General features: G+C 36.1%; 1 protein-coding gene and 1 pseudogene across 1 annotated transcript; both read left to right on the forward strand.

The window, feature by feature from the left end:
* The first annotated feature begins 2,031 nt into the window (after positions 1-2,031).
* LOC125214086 (metalloendoproteinase 3-MMP pseudogene) lies at positions 2,032-3,235 on the forward strand (annotated as a pseudogene).
* A 5,830-nt stretch (positions 3,236-9,065) lies between these two features.
* Positions 9,066-12,328, forward strand: LOC125214085 (putative LRR receptor-like serine/threonine-protein kinase At4g37250). Its single transcript, XM_048114962.2, has 2 exons — positions 9,066-10,928; positions 11,579-12,328. Exons 1-2 carry the CDS (start codon positions 9,293-9,295, stop codon positions 12,244-12,246), a joined length of 2,304 nt encoding a protein of 767 aa, XP_047970919.1. The 5' UTR covers positions 9,066-9,292; the 3' UTR covers positions 12,247-12,328.
* The last annotated feature ends 7,271 nt before the right edge of the window (positions 12,329-19,599 follow it).

The following is a 19,599-nucleotide window of genomic DNA, read 5'->3' on the forward strand; positions in this document are numbered from 1 at the left end:
GTAGGATTAATTAGATTAATCGGGAGATGAAATAATTAATCTGGAAATAGGAATAATTCACACCTTAATGCAATAAAACTCGGGAGAGTTGAGGTTTTGAGTGAGGTCTTTGACCTAATCGAGCTTTTGGGAGTTAGGGGTTTTAGGATTAGAAGGGGACTTCAATCCTAGCACCTAATCTACAGGTTTCTCACCTCGGGAGGGGTTTTAATCTATAATTGTGGTCGACTTAGTAACTCTAGAGACACCAAAAGGTAAGGCAATTTGATTGGATAAGAGCTTGGAATTGTGCATCGGATCCTTGAGTTCTACAATTTTCTCAATATTATCTTTTCACTCCGTGTTTATTTGCTTTTATTTATCTTTTTGTTCATTATATGCTTTTCGTAGTGTTAGAAAACAACCAAACCTTTCATGATTCTCTATATAGTAGTCAACATTTGTTCGTGGTAGTTAAGTTGATACAGATTTGTCTCTGTGGGATACGATACTCTTGCTTGCTAATTGCTACACTGTCCCCGTACACTTGCGGGTACTACTTGTGTTAAAATAAGTTGAGTCAAGTTTTTGGCGCCGTTGCCGGGGACAATTTTGTGTCATTATAGCTTAATATCGTGATAATAATTGAGATTACTAGTCTAGATTTTATTTGCTTTATTTTTATTTTTATTTTTATTTTTATGTTTGTGTTCTCTCTTTGAGTTCTAATCAGTGTTATGTCCATGTTTGCGAGGTAGACACCTAGAGGCCGACCCCCAGATAAGATGGATCTATTAAAGGAGCAGCTGGCTCGAACTCTCGAACTCATAGGCCAACACAGTGGGATGCAAGTAACTGAACCTGAAGATGTGTTTGACAATATGGATTATTTACAGCTAAAGAACCAAAAATAAATAAGATAAATTATCAAAACACATCACAAAAAGTTAATACTATATATCATCTAACGTTTCGTAAAATGTATAAATACATTATATCATAAAATTTAATATTTTAATAATTTAATTCTTTTTTGAAAAAAAAGACACTAGCATATTTGAATTACTGGTTCCGTCACTGCACACAATCAATCAATAGTTGGTCTACGTACTATTGCATAGAGCACTCGTAGGGAACTTCATTGCGGAAATATTTCTTTCTACCGAGGCAGTGACAATCGGTATCAACGACAACTTAACCAACAAAAAATCCAATCAAAAAATTTATAAAAATATTTCCTTGTTGAAACCATCTTCTAAGCAAGACCTAAATCTCCACTATTTGTGAAAAATCTATGTACACGTCAGGAAAAAAGTTGTTTTTAAGCTAATATATAGTACAAAATATTTTCAGTTAATAGATGACAATATTTTTAAGTAGCACGAGATTTTAAGTGGAGTTGTTGAGTAGAGTAAAATAGAGAAAAACAGTTAGTTGAATATTTTAATGAGGTAAGAAGACATAGAAAGAGAAAGAATTTAGTCCAAAAGTAGAATGTGTTCAGCTTGATTTGGACAAATAAAAAATGAAAACTAATCATCTTAACCGGGAACGGAGGTAATACTACGAAGCAAAGTAGGTTCTTTGAAATAAATTGGATAATCCCATTACAAATTGAACTTACAATTGGACACAAATTTTAAAAATATCAAATAGAGCACAAATTTATTTTTTTAAAAACAATCCTTATTTCTTTCAACAGAAAATTAAATCCACAATATTTAATTCAGAAACATTAAATAAAAGACATGCAGAATTAAAGGAAGAATTTATTTTAAGTATTTTTAATTGTTAAATACATATATATTTACTAGTATACCCTTGAGTAATGGGGACCTTGGGCTGCCAAACCTCCACCTTCCAATATTGCTCGATAATTGTTTAGAAGTATAGAATAATTTGTTGTGCCCAATATTCCAAGTCAACCAAAGTCGTTCACTTAAACACGAATCACACTCCCAAAATTCTACTACTTCTTAACTTCTTCTATATATTTTTATTCTTAACCTCTGCCAAGCACATTCTATAAATACGCACAATAAGTAGCATTAACATGTATCACAAAACAAATCATTCATGGCTTTTAAGATCTTTCATCCCATCTCCTTCATCTTCCTCATTTTCATTCTTCTTGCTCCAATTGGCCATGCCAAGAGGAGCACCCCAAGTGACAAAACCTCATCACCTTTTGATTTCATCAAGAAATTAAAAGGTTGTCACAAGGGAAACCACACAAAAAAAATCCACGAGCTCAAAGCCTATCTCGAGAAATTCGGTTACCTCAAATATGAAAACAAATCTCAAGCCACTGACGATGATTTCGACGATATCCTAGAGTCAGCAGTCAAAACCTATCAAGAAAACTACCACATCAAACCCTCAGGTATCGTAGACGATGCCACGATATCCAAAATGACAACCCCGCGGTGTGGGAACCCTGATATCGCTAACGGCACTAACTACATGCAGCCTCGTGACAAGAAACACAACATCCACAGAGTGTCACACTACAGTTTCTTTCCAGGAAACCCAAGATGGCCACCTACCAAAACCCATCTCACTTTTCGATTCTCCCCCAACTATCCTGTAAGCGCTGTAGCCCCTGTCGCACGTGCCTTCCATAAATGGGACTTAGCCACACACTTCACCTTTGCACAAGTGGGAGCCAATCAAAACTCTGATATGATCATAGAGTTCCATCGCCGCGACCACGGTGATGGAGCCCCTTTTGATGGCCCCGGTGGAGTCCTAGCTCATGCATTTGCACCTACCAATGGAAGGTTCCATTATGATGCTGACGAGAGGTGGTCTATTGGCTCAGTGGCGGGTGCTTTCGACTTAGAAACACTTGCGCTTCATGAAATCGGACACCTTCTAGGGCTCGGGCATAGCTCGATTAATGCAGCAATCATGTTTTCGGGGATCGGAGCCGGACAGATCAAGAATTTGCATCCAGATGATATCCAAGGAATAAGGGCTTTGTACGGTCGCTAAAATGGCATACTATTCTACTTTATGTGTATCGTTTGCATGTGAAAATAAAATTTCCCTATGTTGGGATTTATGTCATACTATGTGTTCGGTTTTATGGTGTCGTAACTTGTATGGTGTGAATTTGGACAAGTAGTCCTTATTCAACAAGTTAATTAAGTAATGTTTCTATGTTGGGACTTTGTAATAGGACTGATTAAGGTTTATCTTTAACCAGCCATCACATTTGTTGTTCTTGTCTCATCTATATACTCATATTTAAGTACTCCCTCCGTTCTACTCAATATTGTTCATCTTTCTTTTTTAGTTTGTCTCATTTAAGATGTCCATTTTTTATACTGGGAAATAAATCCGTTTTTTCTCTCTTCTCGTTAAAATGTTCAACTATTTTTTTCTCTTTACTCACTCTGCCTAACAATTCTTTCTAAAATATCGTGTCATTTACTCAAGAATGTGGATATCTGTAGTGAGTCTGAGTGAGTACTATGAAATTGAACTCCTAACATTAATTAAATTATGTTCTACTTATTGAAATAAATAATTACTACTAGTAATCACTATAAATTATTAAAAAAAATAATGTACTTAAAGATATAAACAGTGAGTTCGAGCTCTAAAACAAATGAATTATAGTATTAAATCAATAAACAAAGTCCTAATGGTTATAAAAACACAATATATATCTATCATTATAGCATCACAATAGCATATGCCAATAATACGAAGAAATCAATAATATCCGGATTCTACAATATAAAGTTGATATTTAATGCAATAATAAATTCTCTCACCATCATTACTACTACCTCTCAATGCTCGTCATTACCTCTCGATACCAGGAAGAAATTTTCAACAATGGAAAATGGGCAACTTCTCTACCATAAATTTATCTCCATACTCTAAATTACCATAATTGTGCAAAATATGCTCATTAGAGGGCTGCAAAATATAATTGTTTACTTCTAAATTTCCTTTGTATTGCCTAAAACAGAAAACACCGTCTGGTTTCATTCAAGAATTCAGAATGAAAATAACATAATGGTCACTATTGGCACAATAAAAGGACTATTGTCGGGCTTTGCATTCAAAACACACTTGTCCAATAAAATTTACCCGAATATGGATGAAATGTCTTTTTCGAAATTAATAATATGTGGGACGGACAAATGAATAATCTTCACTCTGGCTAGTAGATGAATGACATTTCTATTGTCCAAATCTACGATGACAAAATCGCAATCAACATATTTAACACAATTATAAAGTATGAAAATCATTGACTTTTTATTTTATTTTTATTTATGGTCAACTTCGAGTTAAATTTTCAATACCTTGATTGCTAATAAAAATTGCCTAGGACAATAGTGAGTCTTCTTTAATGGAGTATATGAAATGATACTAAATACTTCATCGGGTACCTTCCTTGTAAAATAAAAGTAGCTTCTATTTTTATAGGACGGAAGTAGTATATGATGTCATACAAAACTATTTTAAAATTTAAATTCGGTATAAAATCAAAATAGTTTTTTTATTAATGCCAACATATTATTCGAGTTCTTTGATTTTTATTTTTTGCATGTTAATTTAAATATCACAATTTTGTTATACGATTTACTAGTTTTCTACACATCGGTGTATGAATTTGGTATGGAATTAAATTAGTGGGCCGATTTTTTGTTTTGAGGAAAATAAATAATCATGATGGTGGGCCTTAAAGGGCCAGATCAATATTTAAATTGTAGAAACACAGCCTATGTCAATTTCAATTTCAGATACTTTGGGCCTTAAAGTGTGTAGAATACTGTCCAACTAGAGTTTAGCTCATTCAACTATCTGAATTTTGAGCTCGATTTAAGATTCAATTGAAGGCAATACTTGTTCGATTAAATATTCATGAACAACCTCTCAATCCCAAATAACAGAGCACCTTCAAACTCAAGGTTTCCTCGATACAATTATCGAGCTCCAAATCAGACTCGAGCTCGGCTCATTTACTAATCGAATCAAGCTCCGAACGCCTTTTTATCGAGCAAAGCCTTAATAACTTGCAAGTTACTATTTTCATTTATGGCTCAACTTCTTCCACGAATACCTTTTTCTTCTTATTCAAACTTTTGCTGTCCTTTATAGTTGATATCTAACTTTACAACCTTTTCTTCTCCGTTGATTTTGATCAACAACATGTTTAACTAATCAATGAATTAAAATGAATATACGCATGTTGCAATTTTCACATTGTTGGATGTATGGACTATTGTTTGGGCTTGATTTAATTTGTGTCTGGGCTTTTATCCTTACTGGACCTAGCCCAGAAGCCCAGCTGCTAAATCATCGCCTCTGGATTCCTGCCACGTGCCCCCTTCACTTGGATTATGCTCCTCAGCCGTTGGATCAAGGGTTTGTGTGTTTGTGTGTGTTAAGTGAGTAGAGATGCACCTCTCTCATTCCATTCTGCACTCTACTCTTTCTCGCTCTACTCTCGGTGATTCTTTGATTTCTCTCTTCTTCTCCGATGGCCTTCTCGATCGATTCCTTGAGATTCTTCAATGTTCTTGTGTGAATAATCGTGTGTGAGTTGTTAAGAAGGCAACTGCTTCGGTTGCTTAGTGTTGTGAGAATTAGGGTTTCTGTTCTGAGTTGTGTTCGGTGAGCTAATCCGGTGTGAAGGGGCTGTGTGGTGAAGGCATTGACGGTGCGAGGGTAGACTGCAGTCAATTCATCGGTGCTCCTTTGGATTCGGTTCTAGTTGAATAGATCTGGGCTATGTGGCGGGTTATGAGCCATATCTTGTGATCTATTCTGATTTGCTTCTATTCTTTGTGTTAGTTTCTTATATCTGATCCGAGAGGATCTTGTGTGAAGTTACTAACTGGTTTCTTGAGTGTGCAGGATACAAATCAAGTGGGTGAACCAAACTAGGGTTTCAGTCAAGAGGCTTGTAATAGTTAGGGTTCTCTTACTTGTATCTCTTGTACGTTTACACCTTTGTATTAGTGTAAATCAGCCGCGTGGGTGAGAGTTTGGCTGAGCTCTCTTGTACAAGAACAAAGAGGTCTTGGTAATTAGTGAATCTGGACTGGTCTGATCCCTACACACGTGATACTCCGATTTATCCTTTTAAGTTGACCATGAAAATATTTCTGAGTATCTATATTGGATTGATGCACTTTCTCTCTTAAACTATTTCAAATTTAACTTTTATAGTATTACTCTTAATTTAATACTACTATTTTTGTGTCATTGGCTTGGTCCTCAAAAGTTATTTTCTTTAATTTGAAAATTTGGTAATGAATGAAGAATTAGAAGTCATGTAGGCATTGTTGATAATGAGAATTGGCAATTTGGCATTGCTGTCCCAAGATAAGTTTCCATGTTAGATTCTTCCAACTTTTTCCTATCAAGATGTGCTTGCTTTACCAAAAGTATTTTTTGAGTTATATGCTTTGATACTAAAAGAAAATGCCATTTATCCAAATGTACTTTTCAGACTTGGATCAATCATTAGATGGGTTTCTTCCTTCACTTAAAGTAGTGATTAGTGTTTACCATATTTCAAGGTAGGGGTGTCTAAATGGGTAGCGGGTATCGGGAAACCCTCAACCCGACACGCCACCCGCCGGGTAGCGGGTACCCGTTACCCGACGACAATGGAAAACGGGGCGGGATCGGGTAGTTTGTTTTAAATTTTGGCGGGTATGGGTATACCAGCTACTCGCGCAGGTATACCCGTTAAACCCAATAATACCCGTTATTTTTAGGGTTAGGACTTTTAAATATTTTATTTTAGTTAATTAGTCTCAAATCTATATATACTCCTCGATTATACACTTTATTTGCAATTATTTATCCGCTGCCAAATGAATGATTGCCAAATGAATGATTGCAAGATTGATGAAAGTGAAACCTTTATTAGTTTTGTGTCTTTAGAATAGAGATTTAAAATATTTAGACTTTTAGTTGAGGTTATATATATTTAGACTTTTGATGAAAGTGAATTATTTTTTATTTTATATTAAATTTTTGAATGGTTATTTAATTTTAGACATGCTTGATGTTTCTATCATAGTATTTGCTTATTTGAAATTTGGATTTATATTATATTTCATACGTAGTCATATTATATTTAAGAGATGAGAAATCACCATATTTGTGCATAGTTAATAGTTGGAAATTATGCAAATACAACAAAGTAAAAAAAATACAAATTTAAAATCATAGTGTAGCAACTAGCAACAATCCCAAAATTCATTGTATAATTTCAAACATGTACATAAAATTATTGTATTAGATGACTAGCATTGATGATTATCGAAATCTAAAAGCATAATACCATTGAATAATATGATACACAATTCAAATTATGCCTGCGGGTTTGCGTACCCGCAACTGCGAGTTTGGGATACCCGCTGCGGGTATGGGATTACCCGTTTAATTATACGGGTCGGGATTGGGTAGTATAATATTGAAGTTTTTGGGTACAGGTACTCGCAAAATCGGATTTGGATACCCACGGGTACCCGTTTCGACACCCCTATTTCAAGGTATATTGTTCTCTGTTCAAAGTCAAACAAGTCAAAATTCGTTTAACTAAAAACAACTAAAAATTAATGATATATGTTAATTTTTTTGTTTTTTTGAGAAAATTTTTAGGTCTATACTTGTTATAGCATAATGCCTATAGTTAAGGTTGCATGTTATACAAACATAAGACGTAGATGGGCTCATTATTATTGCTCGTCAATCATGTATAGGCTATGTGCTGGACCAAGCTAAGATCTAAATAATAGCATAGGCATAGCATAGTATAGGCCTCTTTTACTTCCCACCATTATTATAATATCCCATTTTAATAATAGTATGCAAAAGTTATTAATCCAACTACCCTTTTTATTCGGTCAACTATTTTTTTTTTTTTTTTAAATAGTATCCACCGATCCCCTATTCAAGTATTTGTATTTCCATTTTGGGATGCGGTCTATTAAATGTCTTATTTTAATTTTTAATATTTTTGATAAATATAGATCTAATATTTTACATATTTATAAAATTAATATATAATAGGACTAACATTTCACTTATTCTTTTCATTCACTTTTTTTATAATACTCCCTCCGTCTCACTTAAAATGTAACATTTGAGAATCAACACGGGATTTTATGTAGTGTTGTTTTGTGAGTTAATGAAGAGAGGGTAAAGTAAGAGAAATGAAAAAGTAGAGATAGAGTTGTTTCCATTTAAAGAAACGTTTCATTTTTAATGGGACAACCAAAAAAGAAAAACGTTGCATTTTTAATGGGATAGAGGGAGTATTTCTTAAACTTTTATGTCTAATGTAAATGAATTCAGCAAAAATGGTTTTACCTATGCGTATAATAAAGTAAATGGTTAATTTTGACCCATCCATTTGTTTGTAGTGTTTATTAAAAAAATATTTCACTACACAATTTTCATTTAGTACCCATCATTTACCTTTTTAGAATTTTTCCGACAAATGCTGGTATTTCTATATATGTATGAGGTGTAATATAAAATAATAGTACTACATATTGTTCTTTAAACATGGATTTGAAAATTTTTTGTGGGCATTTTATTTCTAAAAATAAAATAATATGTATTCAATTCATCCCGTGATAATTTAGTCGTTTCCTTTTCTGGATCATCCCATTGTAGTTATATCATTTCAATTTTAGGCAAAAATTTTATTCTCTATCTTTCTTTTTATTACTTACTTTATTCTCTTTCAACCTATATCTAAATTCATATCCGCAATTCATCACTAAAATCCATTCATCCACTACATTGTTCATGTGTCTCACACCATTGTTTACCTTATTCCGTACTTTAAAAGCAAAAACCTCTTTCCTTGACAATTCATGTGCCCACCTTTTTATTTTCTAGTATTTATTATTATTTGATATATTTATTATAATCTAATTAAATTCTCATCTGCTTGTGTTGTAAATGCCATAAACACTCAATATCTAACATTTCTAATTTCACCACCAAATAGACCATTTCGCCTATATAATATCTCCACAATTGTACTTAAATAAAACAACCTGAATGTCAATTCACAAAGGAGACAGCATGATTGTATGTAGTACTTTCCCCTCATTAATTTGTGCAATCATAAATGGCTCATTACAGAGTATTTTGGTTTTCAGTTAGCAAGTTTTGGTGAACCATTATTGTCCCCCTCCTTGTGATTCTTTATTGTTTTTCCTCCACGTACCACATGGTCCCTTGTGCCCTCTTAAATCTCACTTACTTCTCCATTTCTTAATACACTAATACACAACATGTGTGATCGCTCCCAAACACAATGAGGGCCCGAAACCTCGATCTGCTCAATGTATGGGCTCTCGCATTGGCCCTCCTTATTCGGGCCGGATCTTTCGGGCTCAACACCGACGGCGTCCTCCTTCTATCCTTCAAATACAGCATCACCGCCGATCCATTCCTCGCGCTGCAAGGCTGGAGCGCCGACGACGAGACGCCGTGCTCGTGGAACGGCGTCTCCTGCGGCGCTCCGGGATCCGGGGAGGCCTATTTCCGGGTCACGGGCCTCTCCCTCCCGGATTCAGGCCTCCGCGGCTCCCTCCCTTCCACAATTGGAATGATCCAACACCTCCAAAATCTCAATCTCTCCAACAATTCCATCAATGGATCCATCCCTTCCACTCTGTTTTCCGCCGCCGAGCTTCAGTTCTTTGATTTGTCCAACAATCTGCTCTCCGGCACCCTCCCGGAGCTCGTCGGGAAGCTTCAGAATCTCCGGCTTCTGAACCTTTCCGACAACGCTCTCGTAGGGAGCCTGCCGTTAAATCTAACGGCTCCTCCGAATTTGACAGCTGTTTTCTTGCAAAATAACTACTTCTTCGGCCCGATTCCGGCGAAATTCGATTCAATTCAAGTGTTGGATCTGTCTTCCAACTTGATCAACGGAACTCTACCGCCGGATTTCGGCGGCAGCCATCTTTCCTACTTCAACGTTTCCTACAACAGACTCTCCGGCGAAATCCCGCCGCAATTCGCCTCCCTAATTCCGGCAAATGCGACGGTGGATCTCTCACACAACAACTTATCCGGTCCGATTCCGGCGTCTGATCTATTCTCCCACCAATCCACAGATTCACTCTCCGGCAATCCTAACTTATGCGGCCAGCCACTGCAAAACACGTGTCCTGCTCCGTCTCCGTCTCCTACTCCCGCCGGAGAGGGAGTCCCACCTTCCAATTCTCCTCCGGCAATCGCTGCCATTCCGAAAACAATAGCATCCAATCCATCAACGGGAGACCCCTCTCACGAGGATCGTTCCGGTCTCACGACCAGAACGATCCTCGCAATAGTCATCGGAGACATCGCCGGAATCGCAATCCTCGCAATAATCTTCCTTTACATCTTCAAAAGAAAAAAATTTGCCAAACACACAACCAAACCAGAAGAAACGGCAAATGAGTTCGACTGGGCGTCATCGGAGTCCACCTCAGCAAAACGCAGCTGTCTCAGAAAGTGGACTTTCTCTAAAAAGCCACGTCACCACAACAATGCCGATGCCGATGATGATGACAGTGAATCAACCTCGAACTCCACAGAGTCAGGGAAACAATTGGAAGAAAAAAACAACAACAATGAGGACATCGGGGCGTTGGTGACAGTGGACGGCGAGAAGGAGCTCGAGGTGGAGACGCTGCTGAAGGCGTCGGCGTACATCCTCGGCGCGTCGGGCTCAAGTATCATGTACAAGGCCGTGCTCGAGGACGGCACCACACTCGCTGTCAGGCGCGTGGGCGAAAACGGCGTCGAGCGGTTTAAGGATTTCGAGACTCAAATTCGGGTGATTGCTAAATTGGTGCACCCGAATTTGGTCCGGATCCGGGGCTTCTATTGGGGCCCCGACGAGAAGCTTGTGATCTATGATTTCCTGCCTAATGGTAGCCTCGCCAATGCCCGTTACAGTAAGTCACCCTTAATTTTACACTTAGGTAAAAATACATCATTTTTTTCTTATTATAGCATATGCATTGTCACAATCAAGATTCTATTATTTGGATTGATTCTTTTATTTGGATTGATTCCATTTATCATCATTAGATATAACGGTCCCGATGTTCTTGATTTGTCCCATTTCTTTCATAGTCGGATAGATTCCATCCCATTTTTTATTTAGTGTCAATTTTAACTTTTTATGTTTTTGTATAGTTTTGCAATTTCTCATTGGGATTGATTGTTATCGATCAGGATATCATAATAATTTCAATTTTTATGACAAATTATTGAAATAATGGATCTGACAGTGGATGCCAATAGGACTTAATAAATGTTGTAACGTAGCGTGCGAATTCATTCATTTTTCTCTTGGTGGAAAGTCAAAATCTCTGCTAACATACGCTGGTGGAAGACTGGGAGTTTAAACGGTGGAGCAGCTATAAGTTATAACTGTGACCAACTTTTTCTTCTGAATTGAATAATTGCAATAGTGAGCACGGTAACTATGTATGTGCATTGGGTATTAATATTAATGTGTTGTCATGTCATCTCCAATGGAAAGTGACAAGCCCTTTTCGTTGCTAACATGCGCTTTTTGGTTGTGTGTGTGGACTTTCAGAAAAAGCTGGATGCTCGCCTTGTCCTCTACCATGGGAAATGCGGCTCAGGATAGCAAAAGGCGTGGCACGTGGGCTATCCTACATCCACGAGAAGAAGCACGTACACGGAAATCTAAAGCCCAGCAACATTCTACTGGGCCCAGACATGGAGCCCAAGATCGGAGACATGGGCCTCGAGAGGCTTCTCACGGGTGACAACGCCGGCTCGAGGGCCGGCGGGTCGGCCCGGAATTTTGGGAGCAAGAGGTCGACCGCCTCGCGCGAGAGCTTCCAAGAACTGGCCACGCCCAGTCCCAGCTCAAGCGCGATAGGACTTTCGCCCTACCACGCGCCCGAGTCCCTACGGAGCATCAAGCCGCATCCGAAGTGGGACGTGTTCTCGTTCGGCGTGGTGTTGCTAGAGTTGTTGACCGGGAAAGTCGTCGTATCCGATGAGACGGGACCCGGATTGGCCATCTTGTCCTCCACGTCAGCGGACGACGACAAGGGGAAAATTTTGAGGGCCGCTGACGTGGCGATCCGGGCTGAGCTGGAAGGGAAGGAGGATGCATTGTTGGTGTTGCTAAGATTAGGGTATAGTTGCATTTCTCCTATGCCACAAAAGAGACCTCAAATGAAAGAGGCTCTTCAAATACTTGAGAGGTTTCCAATTTGTTCATTTTCTTGATTCATAACAAGTGGTGATAAATGGGCCCTAATTTCTGTAGAGATTTTTGTATGAATGATTCTGACAAAACATGTTTATTTTTTGTCCCTGCATCACAAACACACAAGTTTGTCTTATAGCATTAATTAATACCCTGAACAGCTCCAAACTCCCTTGAGATAATTGGTATTTTATGTTTAGTTTTTAAAGAGTTTACTATAAAGTAAGAGATCATGAAAAGATTGTTTCAACTGCCACGCGCTAGATATAATGAATTTATATAGTTAAATGTTGTCAATCTAACTAATTAATCAAATGAATTTTTCAGTTACAGTGCTTCTGTGCATGCATTTTCGTCTTTAAATAAAATTTGAGGATAAACAATATGTATCTCACAAGTGGCCTAGTCCCTTCTATATCTTGTGAAGGGAAAACGTGTTAGAAATATCACCCACTAAAAGAGAAAATTTTATGTCGGAGAAAAGTAAAGTAGTGACAAATTAATGAATAATGATGACTTGGATTCATATATTGCGTCTGCATTTGTATGACCTATAGTTCTAATTTCTAAAGGACACTATCACACTAGTCGCTCTTATTGTTGACAAGGGAAATTAAGTATTGCTTTTTTCTCTATATTAAAATGATTAATGACCTCACACATTAAATACTTCATATGTTAAACTTAAATCTAAAGATACTCATTTCATTTTTAGTTTGTCATAATCAAGATAACTTAATACTCCCTCCGTCCCACAAAGATTGTCCCATTTTGACCGGACACGGGTTTTAAGAAATGTAATAAAAAGTGAGTTGAAAAAGTTAGTGGAATGTGAGTCCTACTTTTATATATTAGTTTTATAATAAAATGTGAGTAGGAATGAGTTAGTAGAATATGGGGTCCACTACCAAAAATGGTAAAAAGTGAAATGGGACAAACTTTGTGGGACGGACCGAAATGGAAAAATAGGACAATCTTTGTGGGACGGATGGAGTACTAAAAATAAAAACACATTTATTTTTACTTTAGGCCATCCACATCCCTATATCTTATCTATCTCTTAACCATCTCATCCCTTAACTATTCATGAGCCCTACTGTACTTTTCACCCCATCTCTTAACTAAGAGACAACACAGGCATCCCTCCATCTCTTAACCATCTCATCCCTTAATTATTCATCTCAATTTTATTTTTTATTTTTCTTTCTAACAAATTCAATTAATAAAAACACACTTCATTAAATAAAATAAAATTACAATTTAAAATCCTAAAAAAATAATAAAAAAATACATAATTAAAATCCTAAAAAAATGTGGTGTTTGGTACGCCGCCGCCGGCGTCGAGCCTTGGGTGCCCGGCAACGAACCGGAACCGGTAGCACCCAAAACATTGTACATGCCCCCTTCCCCCCAATCGCCAAACGCGTTCAAGTCGAACCCGCCGGAGCCGCCGGAGTTTCCGTCACCGGACATTTTTTCAAAAATTAGAGAGAAAAAAGAGATGAGATTTGAGAGAAGAATAGATAAGTGTTTGTGTGTAGAATGGAGAATGAAATAATAAGGGAGTATTTATAGAAAAAAAAAGAAAAAAAAATTGACCGTTGAATGGTCATATTACCATTTAACATTTTTTTATTTTTTTATTTTTTATTTTAAAAAATTGATTTTTTTTTTTAAAAAAATTATGACGTCATAAAAACGACGCCCACTCGCGGGCCGGCGAGTGGGCGTCACGCCTAGCGCCAGCGCGCGCCACGTGGCGCTGGCGCATGGCGAGACAGCTCGTCTCGATGCCCTTCTGCGCGAGACGCACGACGAGATGGAGTTCGCAACGCGGTCTCGTCGCCGTCTTGTCTCGGCGGGACGAGATCGAGATGGCGACGAGCCGCGTTGTGGATGCTCTTATTCTCTCTCTCTTACTTTATTTTCTCAGCTCAACATACAAAACTAATTTTCATAAAATCCCATGTCGCCCAAGGAAGGAGTCATCTTCCTTAGAACGGAGGGACTACAAAGATGGAATCGAGGATAGATTCTAGGGATCTTAGATTCTTAAGGACATAGCACAACACATCCGGATTCCAGGTCACTAGAGTCATTGGACAAAAGTGAGGCATTGATGCCATCATATGCTGGGCGAACATAGAAAATAATATTGATAGGGGCTATGCTCAGTACTGACAGTACATTTTGTTATAAATTGTATTTTTGGATGATTTGGATTATTGATCGAGGCAATGCATACTACTCCCTCCGTCCTGCTTTAGCAGTTCCATTGACTTTTCTGCCCTCTTTTTGTAAAAATAATAAAAAATAGTTAAAGTGAAGAAATGGTAAAGTAAGAGAAACAATAATGTAGATAAGACTCTTCTCTATATTATTCTCTCTCTTAATTTACCTTTTTTCCTCTTTAATTATTTTTTATCATTTTTATAAAAAGATGGCAGAAAAGTCAATGGGACTGCTAAAGCGGGACGGAGGGAGTATTAATTTATGTTAAATTTGGACAAATATGACATTGCACACACGCCCGGCCCATACAACCATTCGAAGGTCTTTGTGGCTACGTTGTTGGCCACAAGTTTCAATTATCTGGTAATTACATAATATTTCTTCCGTTCAAAAATAATTTTATTTTTCCTTTCGGTATGCCCATCAAAATTAATTACATTTTTATGTAACGCAAATTTTTACACCATTTTTTCTTTTTTCTTTTTTCTCTCTTATGCTATACCAATTACACTTATTTTCCATAAATGGGACTATCAGTAGAGATGGTGGGAGTATAGTGTATAGATATAAGTTTAAATTTATGAATTAAAATGATACTCCATCCATCCATCCATCCATCTGATACCAATCATCATTTTAACGTAAAACTAGTAAAATTTTGACAAAGAGAAAAAATAATTTAAATATTATTAGTAGATACGAGACTAGGGGTAGGGGTGGTTCGGTACGGTATACCGTACTTTGAGTGTCATACCGTATACCATACCGAAAGTTACGGTATGACAAAACAGCATACCGATACCGTACCGAATTTTTCGGTATACCGGAGTTCGGTATACTGAAAATTCGGTATGACAGTTTTTGATACCGTTACCATACCGTATTTTAGGTATTTACCGTACCGCATTTCGGTATACTGTGTAAATTTTATGTCTCACATGTGTGACATGCAATAGAATCCTAAATAGAATTGGATTTTAGTATAACACATATATTTCGAATAAGACACATTTTACCCTAATTAATTGACTATCAATTAATTATTGGTCACTTATCAATTAATTAAATAATCATATTAGATATTATTTCTCCAATTATAAGGAATTAATTGGATTTATATATATGTGTCGATTGATTACATGGAATGAATATTTCATTCTTTGGCAATTAAGGAAAGAAACTTTCGTACATATTATTATGATTTGATTATAATTGATTGTGATCAATTGATGGAAGATTATATTCTTGGTCAATAAGAAATGTCTATATTAATAGCCACTTTGATGGAAAGGGCTTTAAGGTTTTAGAATTAGGGTTTGTCCTCTCTCTGCCTATAAATACAAGTGTGGGATCTCATCAAATCACACACATTACAGAGAACACATAAACGAGGGAAAGAGAGAGAAACAAATCCTTAGTTGCAGCTGCGCTACTACGCCAAAGAAAGTCCGAGGAAGTTCTCTCTGTCTTCCCCAATCGCTTCCGCTATGGATCATAAAGGTAAGTTTTCGATCCATTATATTTATGGTTAATACGTGAAATACATGATGTTCGAAGATCTCGCTTTATTTATATTCAATTATGTATTCTAGAATATATGACGATAAATAATGTCCAATATACTGAACTTCGGTATGGCATACCGTTATACCTGTTATACCAGAAAAATAATACTATACCAAAAATATTAAAAAAAACAATTTCTATTGTTCAACTACTTCAAAAAGTATAAAACAATTAAACTTCATACAAACATTCTAATATTTAAATTTATAAAACTTTGACAACCAAATCAAAAACAAATTATAAAATCATGAGTACTCAAGCTAAATTTGCAATCAATATGTCACCCACAAGTGTATAGAGTATGTAGCACGTGGCAAGTTGAAATTATCGATCCTCGAAGACTAAATGCCGGCTTGAGTACTACGATGCAACTTTGAACACTATCTAGACTAATAGAAGGGGTTTTTGGTTTTTATTAACTAAGATCAAAGAACAAGTAAGAAAATAAGAGCAAATTAGTAAAGTAAAGCAAATGAAAGGTAGTTTTCACTCAAATTTGGGAAGGTAGGGATATGGATCCGTTGGTATGGATCACAGGTGTTCACCTAGAGATCATGCTCATCTATTGGGTCTCACGGGTGGCTAGGAAGGTCATGTTAATTGGTTAGACCCCCTCTCGGGTGCATCTAACGCGTTGATCGGTCTCTAATGTCGGAGTCTCCTCCTTACACTTCAAGACCGACTCCTAAAACCTACGGACCCAAGCCCTCTCTCTAGCTATGCATCTCTCGATAACATTAAACGCACGGAGTTGTTGATTATTTAACAATCTAATTAAGCATCTCTCAATGACAATAATTAGAACAAGACATATCCAATTGGTAGCTAAGCAATTAGACAATGAAAAAGTACAATAACCAACAAAACCACCACAAAGAGATAGATAAGCATAAATCAAGGTTCAACCCATGAATTCATACAAACTTCACCAATACCCCTAATAAAGACTTAGCCACTCATAATGGAAGCTAAAACAAAAGTAAATACAAGAACATCAAAGGAAAACATAGTAGAAGTGGAAATTAGAACTCCCTAAGGTGGACTTTGGGGAGAATCTTTCTTCTTCAATCTCTTGAAGATGGAAGCCTCCTTGCCTTCAATCCTCTTGAATCTCTTGATTTCTCTCTCTATTTTGCAGTGGGGGAAGTTAGGGTTCGAAAATGAGTAAGAACCCTTTTATACTCGGAGTGAAAATCAAAGATTAAGTGAGCACGCATGCAAAACACCCGGTCGGGTGATTTGTAAGTGGTGAAACACCCGACCGGGTTTTCTTCCCGAGGCTCGACTTCTGCAAAACACCCGACCAGGTTTTCCGAGAAATGGAAAACACCCAGTCGGTTTTTTCTTCTGGAGAACTCCTCAAAATTCAGCCTCGGCTCGTTTCAACCTGTTTTCATCACAAAACTACGACAAACCTATTAACTCACCTAATTAGTGTATATGTGGTGAAAAACCTGTATTAAACATCTTAAACCATCAAAAGCACTCTCTAATCACCCATAAAACAAGCCTAAACTATGAGTTTGTCAGTAACATTATCTTCATTTCTTAAAACTTTGTTGGTGAATTTGACAAAAGACATTACTTGTAGATGGCACTGAAAATGAAGGATCCAACCTGCTATAAATGACAATAATCCTATAAATATAACATAAATATTATATATATACATATATAGGTTTGTGTTAAAATGACAACCCCGCTTAAAGTGACACCGTGACACCACTTATACAACAATATTATAAACGCTACACAACAATCTATAGATTGCTGTATAGTGTGGCGGATATTGTTGGATAAAGACCAACATATTGTTGGCCGTCCTTTTCAGATTTTTATTTATTTTTTTTGCCACATGACAGCTTATTATTCGTCCACGTGTACAAATGATTGACTAGGAATGGTGGTATGGTGTTATTTTAGGTTGAGATTTATGAACCTAATTGAGAATTGAGATGCAATCTCAGCCACTTATCCAAAATATTTGTGAAATGTCAACAGCATGTAGTTTATGTCAACACGGGGGCATAATTGTAATTTTCTTAATTTTTTTATTTTTAAATTTTTTTTATTTTTTTTATTTTTTTTATTTTTTTCTTAATTTTTATTTTTATTCTTTTTAATTTTTTTTTTTAAATTACTACTACACATCAAATTTCAACAACTTTATTCAATAAATACTATTTGACATGAATTGTACATGTAGTTGACATTATATTGTGTAGTTAACATGAATTGTATATGTAGTTGACATGGATTGTACACATAGTTGACATTAATTGTGTGTGTGGTTGACATGGATTGTACACATAGTTGACATTATATGTGTGTAGTCGACATGAATTGTATATGTAGTTGAAAAATAAAAAATTTAAAAAAAATTAAAAAAAAAATTAAAAAATTAAAAAAAAAATTAAAAATAAAAAAAAATTTTAAAAAATTTTAAAAAAATTAATAAAAAATTAAAAAATATATTTATTGAAATAAATATACCATGATATTACCATTCTGTCCTTTCATAATTAATTAATCTAAATATATTTTTCATGTGGAAAAATCTGGACCACTCATTTAATAAAAATGAATGTCTGATATTGCATCTCATTTCTCAATTAGCATAAAAAATCTCAATCTCAATTTTTTGGACCAATTTTGAAATCCTATGCTGAATTTCAGCCCTTGATTTCATAATCTTGTGATTGAAATTTGTTCTCTAGTTATACACTTAAGGAGAACTTGCCCTATATCACTAATATATATATATATATATATATATATTAGTGATATAGGGCAAGTTCTCCTTAAGTGTTATATATATATTAGTGATATAGGGCAAGTTCTCCTTAAGTGTATAACTAGAGAACAAATTTCAATCACAAGATTATGAAATCAAGGGCTGAAATTCAGCATAGGATTTCAAAATTGGTCCAAAAAATTACTTCACTATAAGCAAGAATTGGTTCACTATATAAAGGGGGGGGTAAAATAGTCATTTAACAAACAAAGTTGTAGTTAGAACTTGAATTCCTCTCATTTAGATTAATTTTCTTCTGCCCGCTATCTCTTCTGCTCGAATTCTCCATCGATTATCCACCGATCCTCCTCTTTCGCTCAAATTCTCCATCAATTCTTCGCTTTCGCTCGAATTCTCCATCGACTCTGCACCGATTTCTCTCTTTTGCTCGAATTCTCTACCAATTTTCACTCATAAACAACAACTTTATGTCTTCGCCGCTGCCTTCTTCAGCTGCGCCTAAAGATCATTTGATTCACTTTGTTGTCGCCTCCTTTTGGTTGCTCATTCTATCGTTGCCTTCGATTCAACATACCTAATGCCTTCAATTCATAAACGTATATTCGTCGACCTATTTATTACAGGAACGATTCATTTTACCGATTTTATTTGCATTTCAGGTTAATGATGGAGTCATATTGTGCTTATTCATTTCAATTTACAATGAACTAAAATGTAGAAACATGAGTATACTATTTTGACATATGAATGAAGTATATTAACTCTACATGGAGTCATATTATGCTTAACAGTGAATCAAATTATGGTTATAGTAAAGTAT

Source organism: Salvia hispanica, chromosome 3 (assembly GCF_029641045.1).
Source record: "Salvia hispanica isolate PSC_SH4W2 chromosome 3, Shi_PSC_v1, whole genome shotgun sequence".
Classification (NCBI taxonomy): Eukaryota; Viridiplantae; Streptophyta; class Magnoliopsida; order Lamiales; family Lamiaceae; genus Salvia; species Salvia hispanica.

Coding starts and splice junctions, on each gene's coding strand:
- LOC125214085 (XM_048114962.2), top strand. CDS start 9,293: ATGAGGGCCCGAAACCTCGATCTGCTCAATGTATGGGCTCTCGCATTG. Junction 10,929..11,578: donor CCTCGCCAATGCCCGTTACA/GTAAGTCACCCT, acceptor GTGGACTTTCAG/AAAAAGCTGGATGCTCGCCT.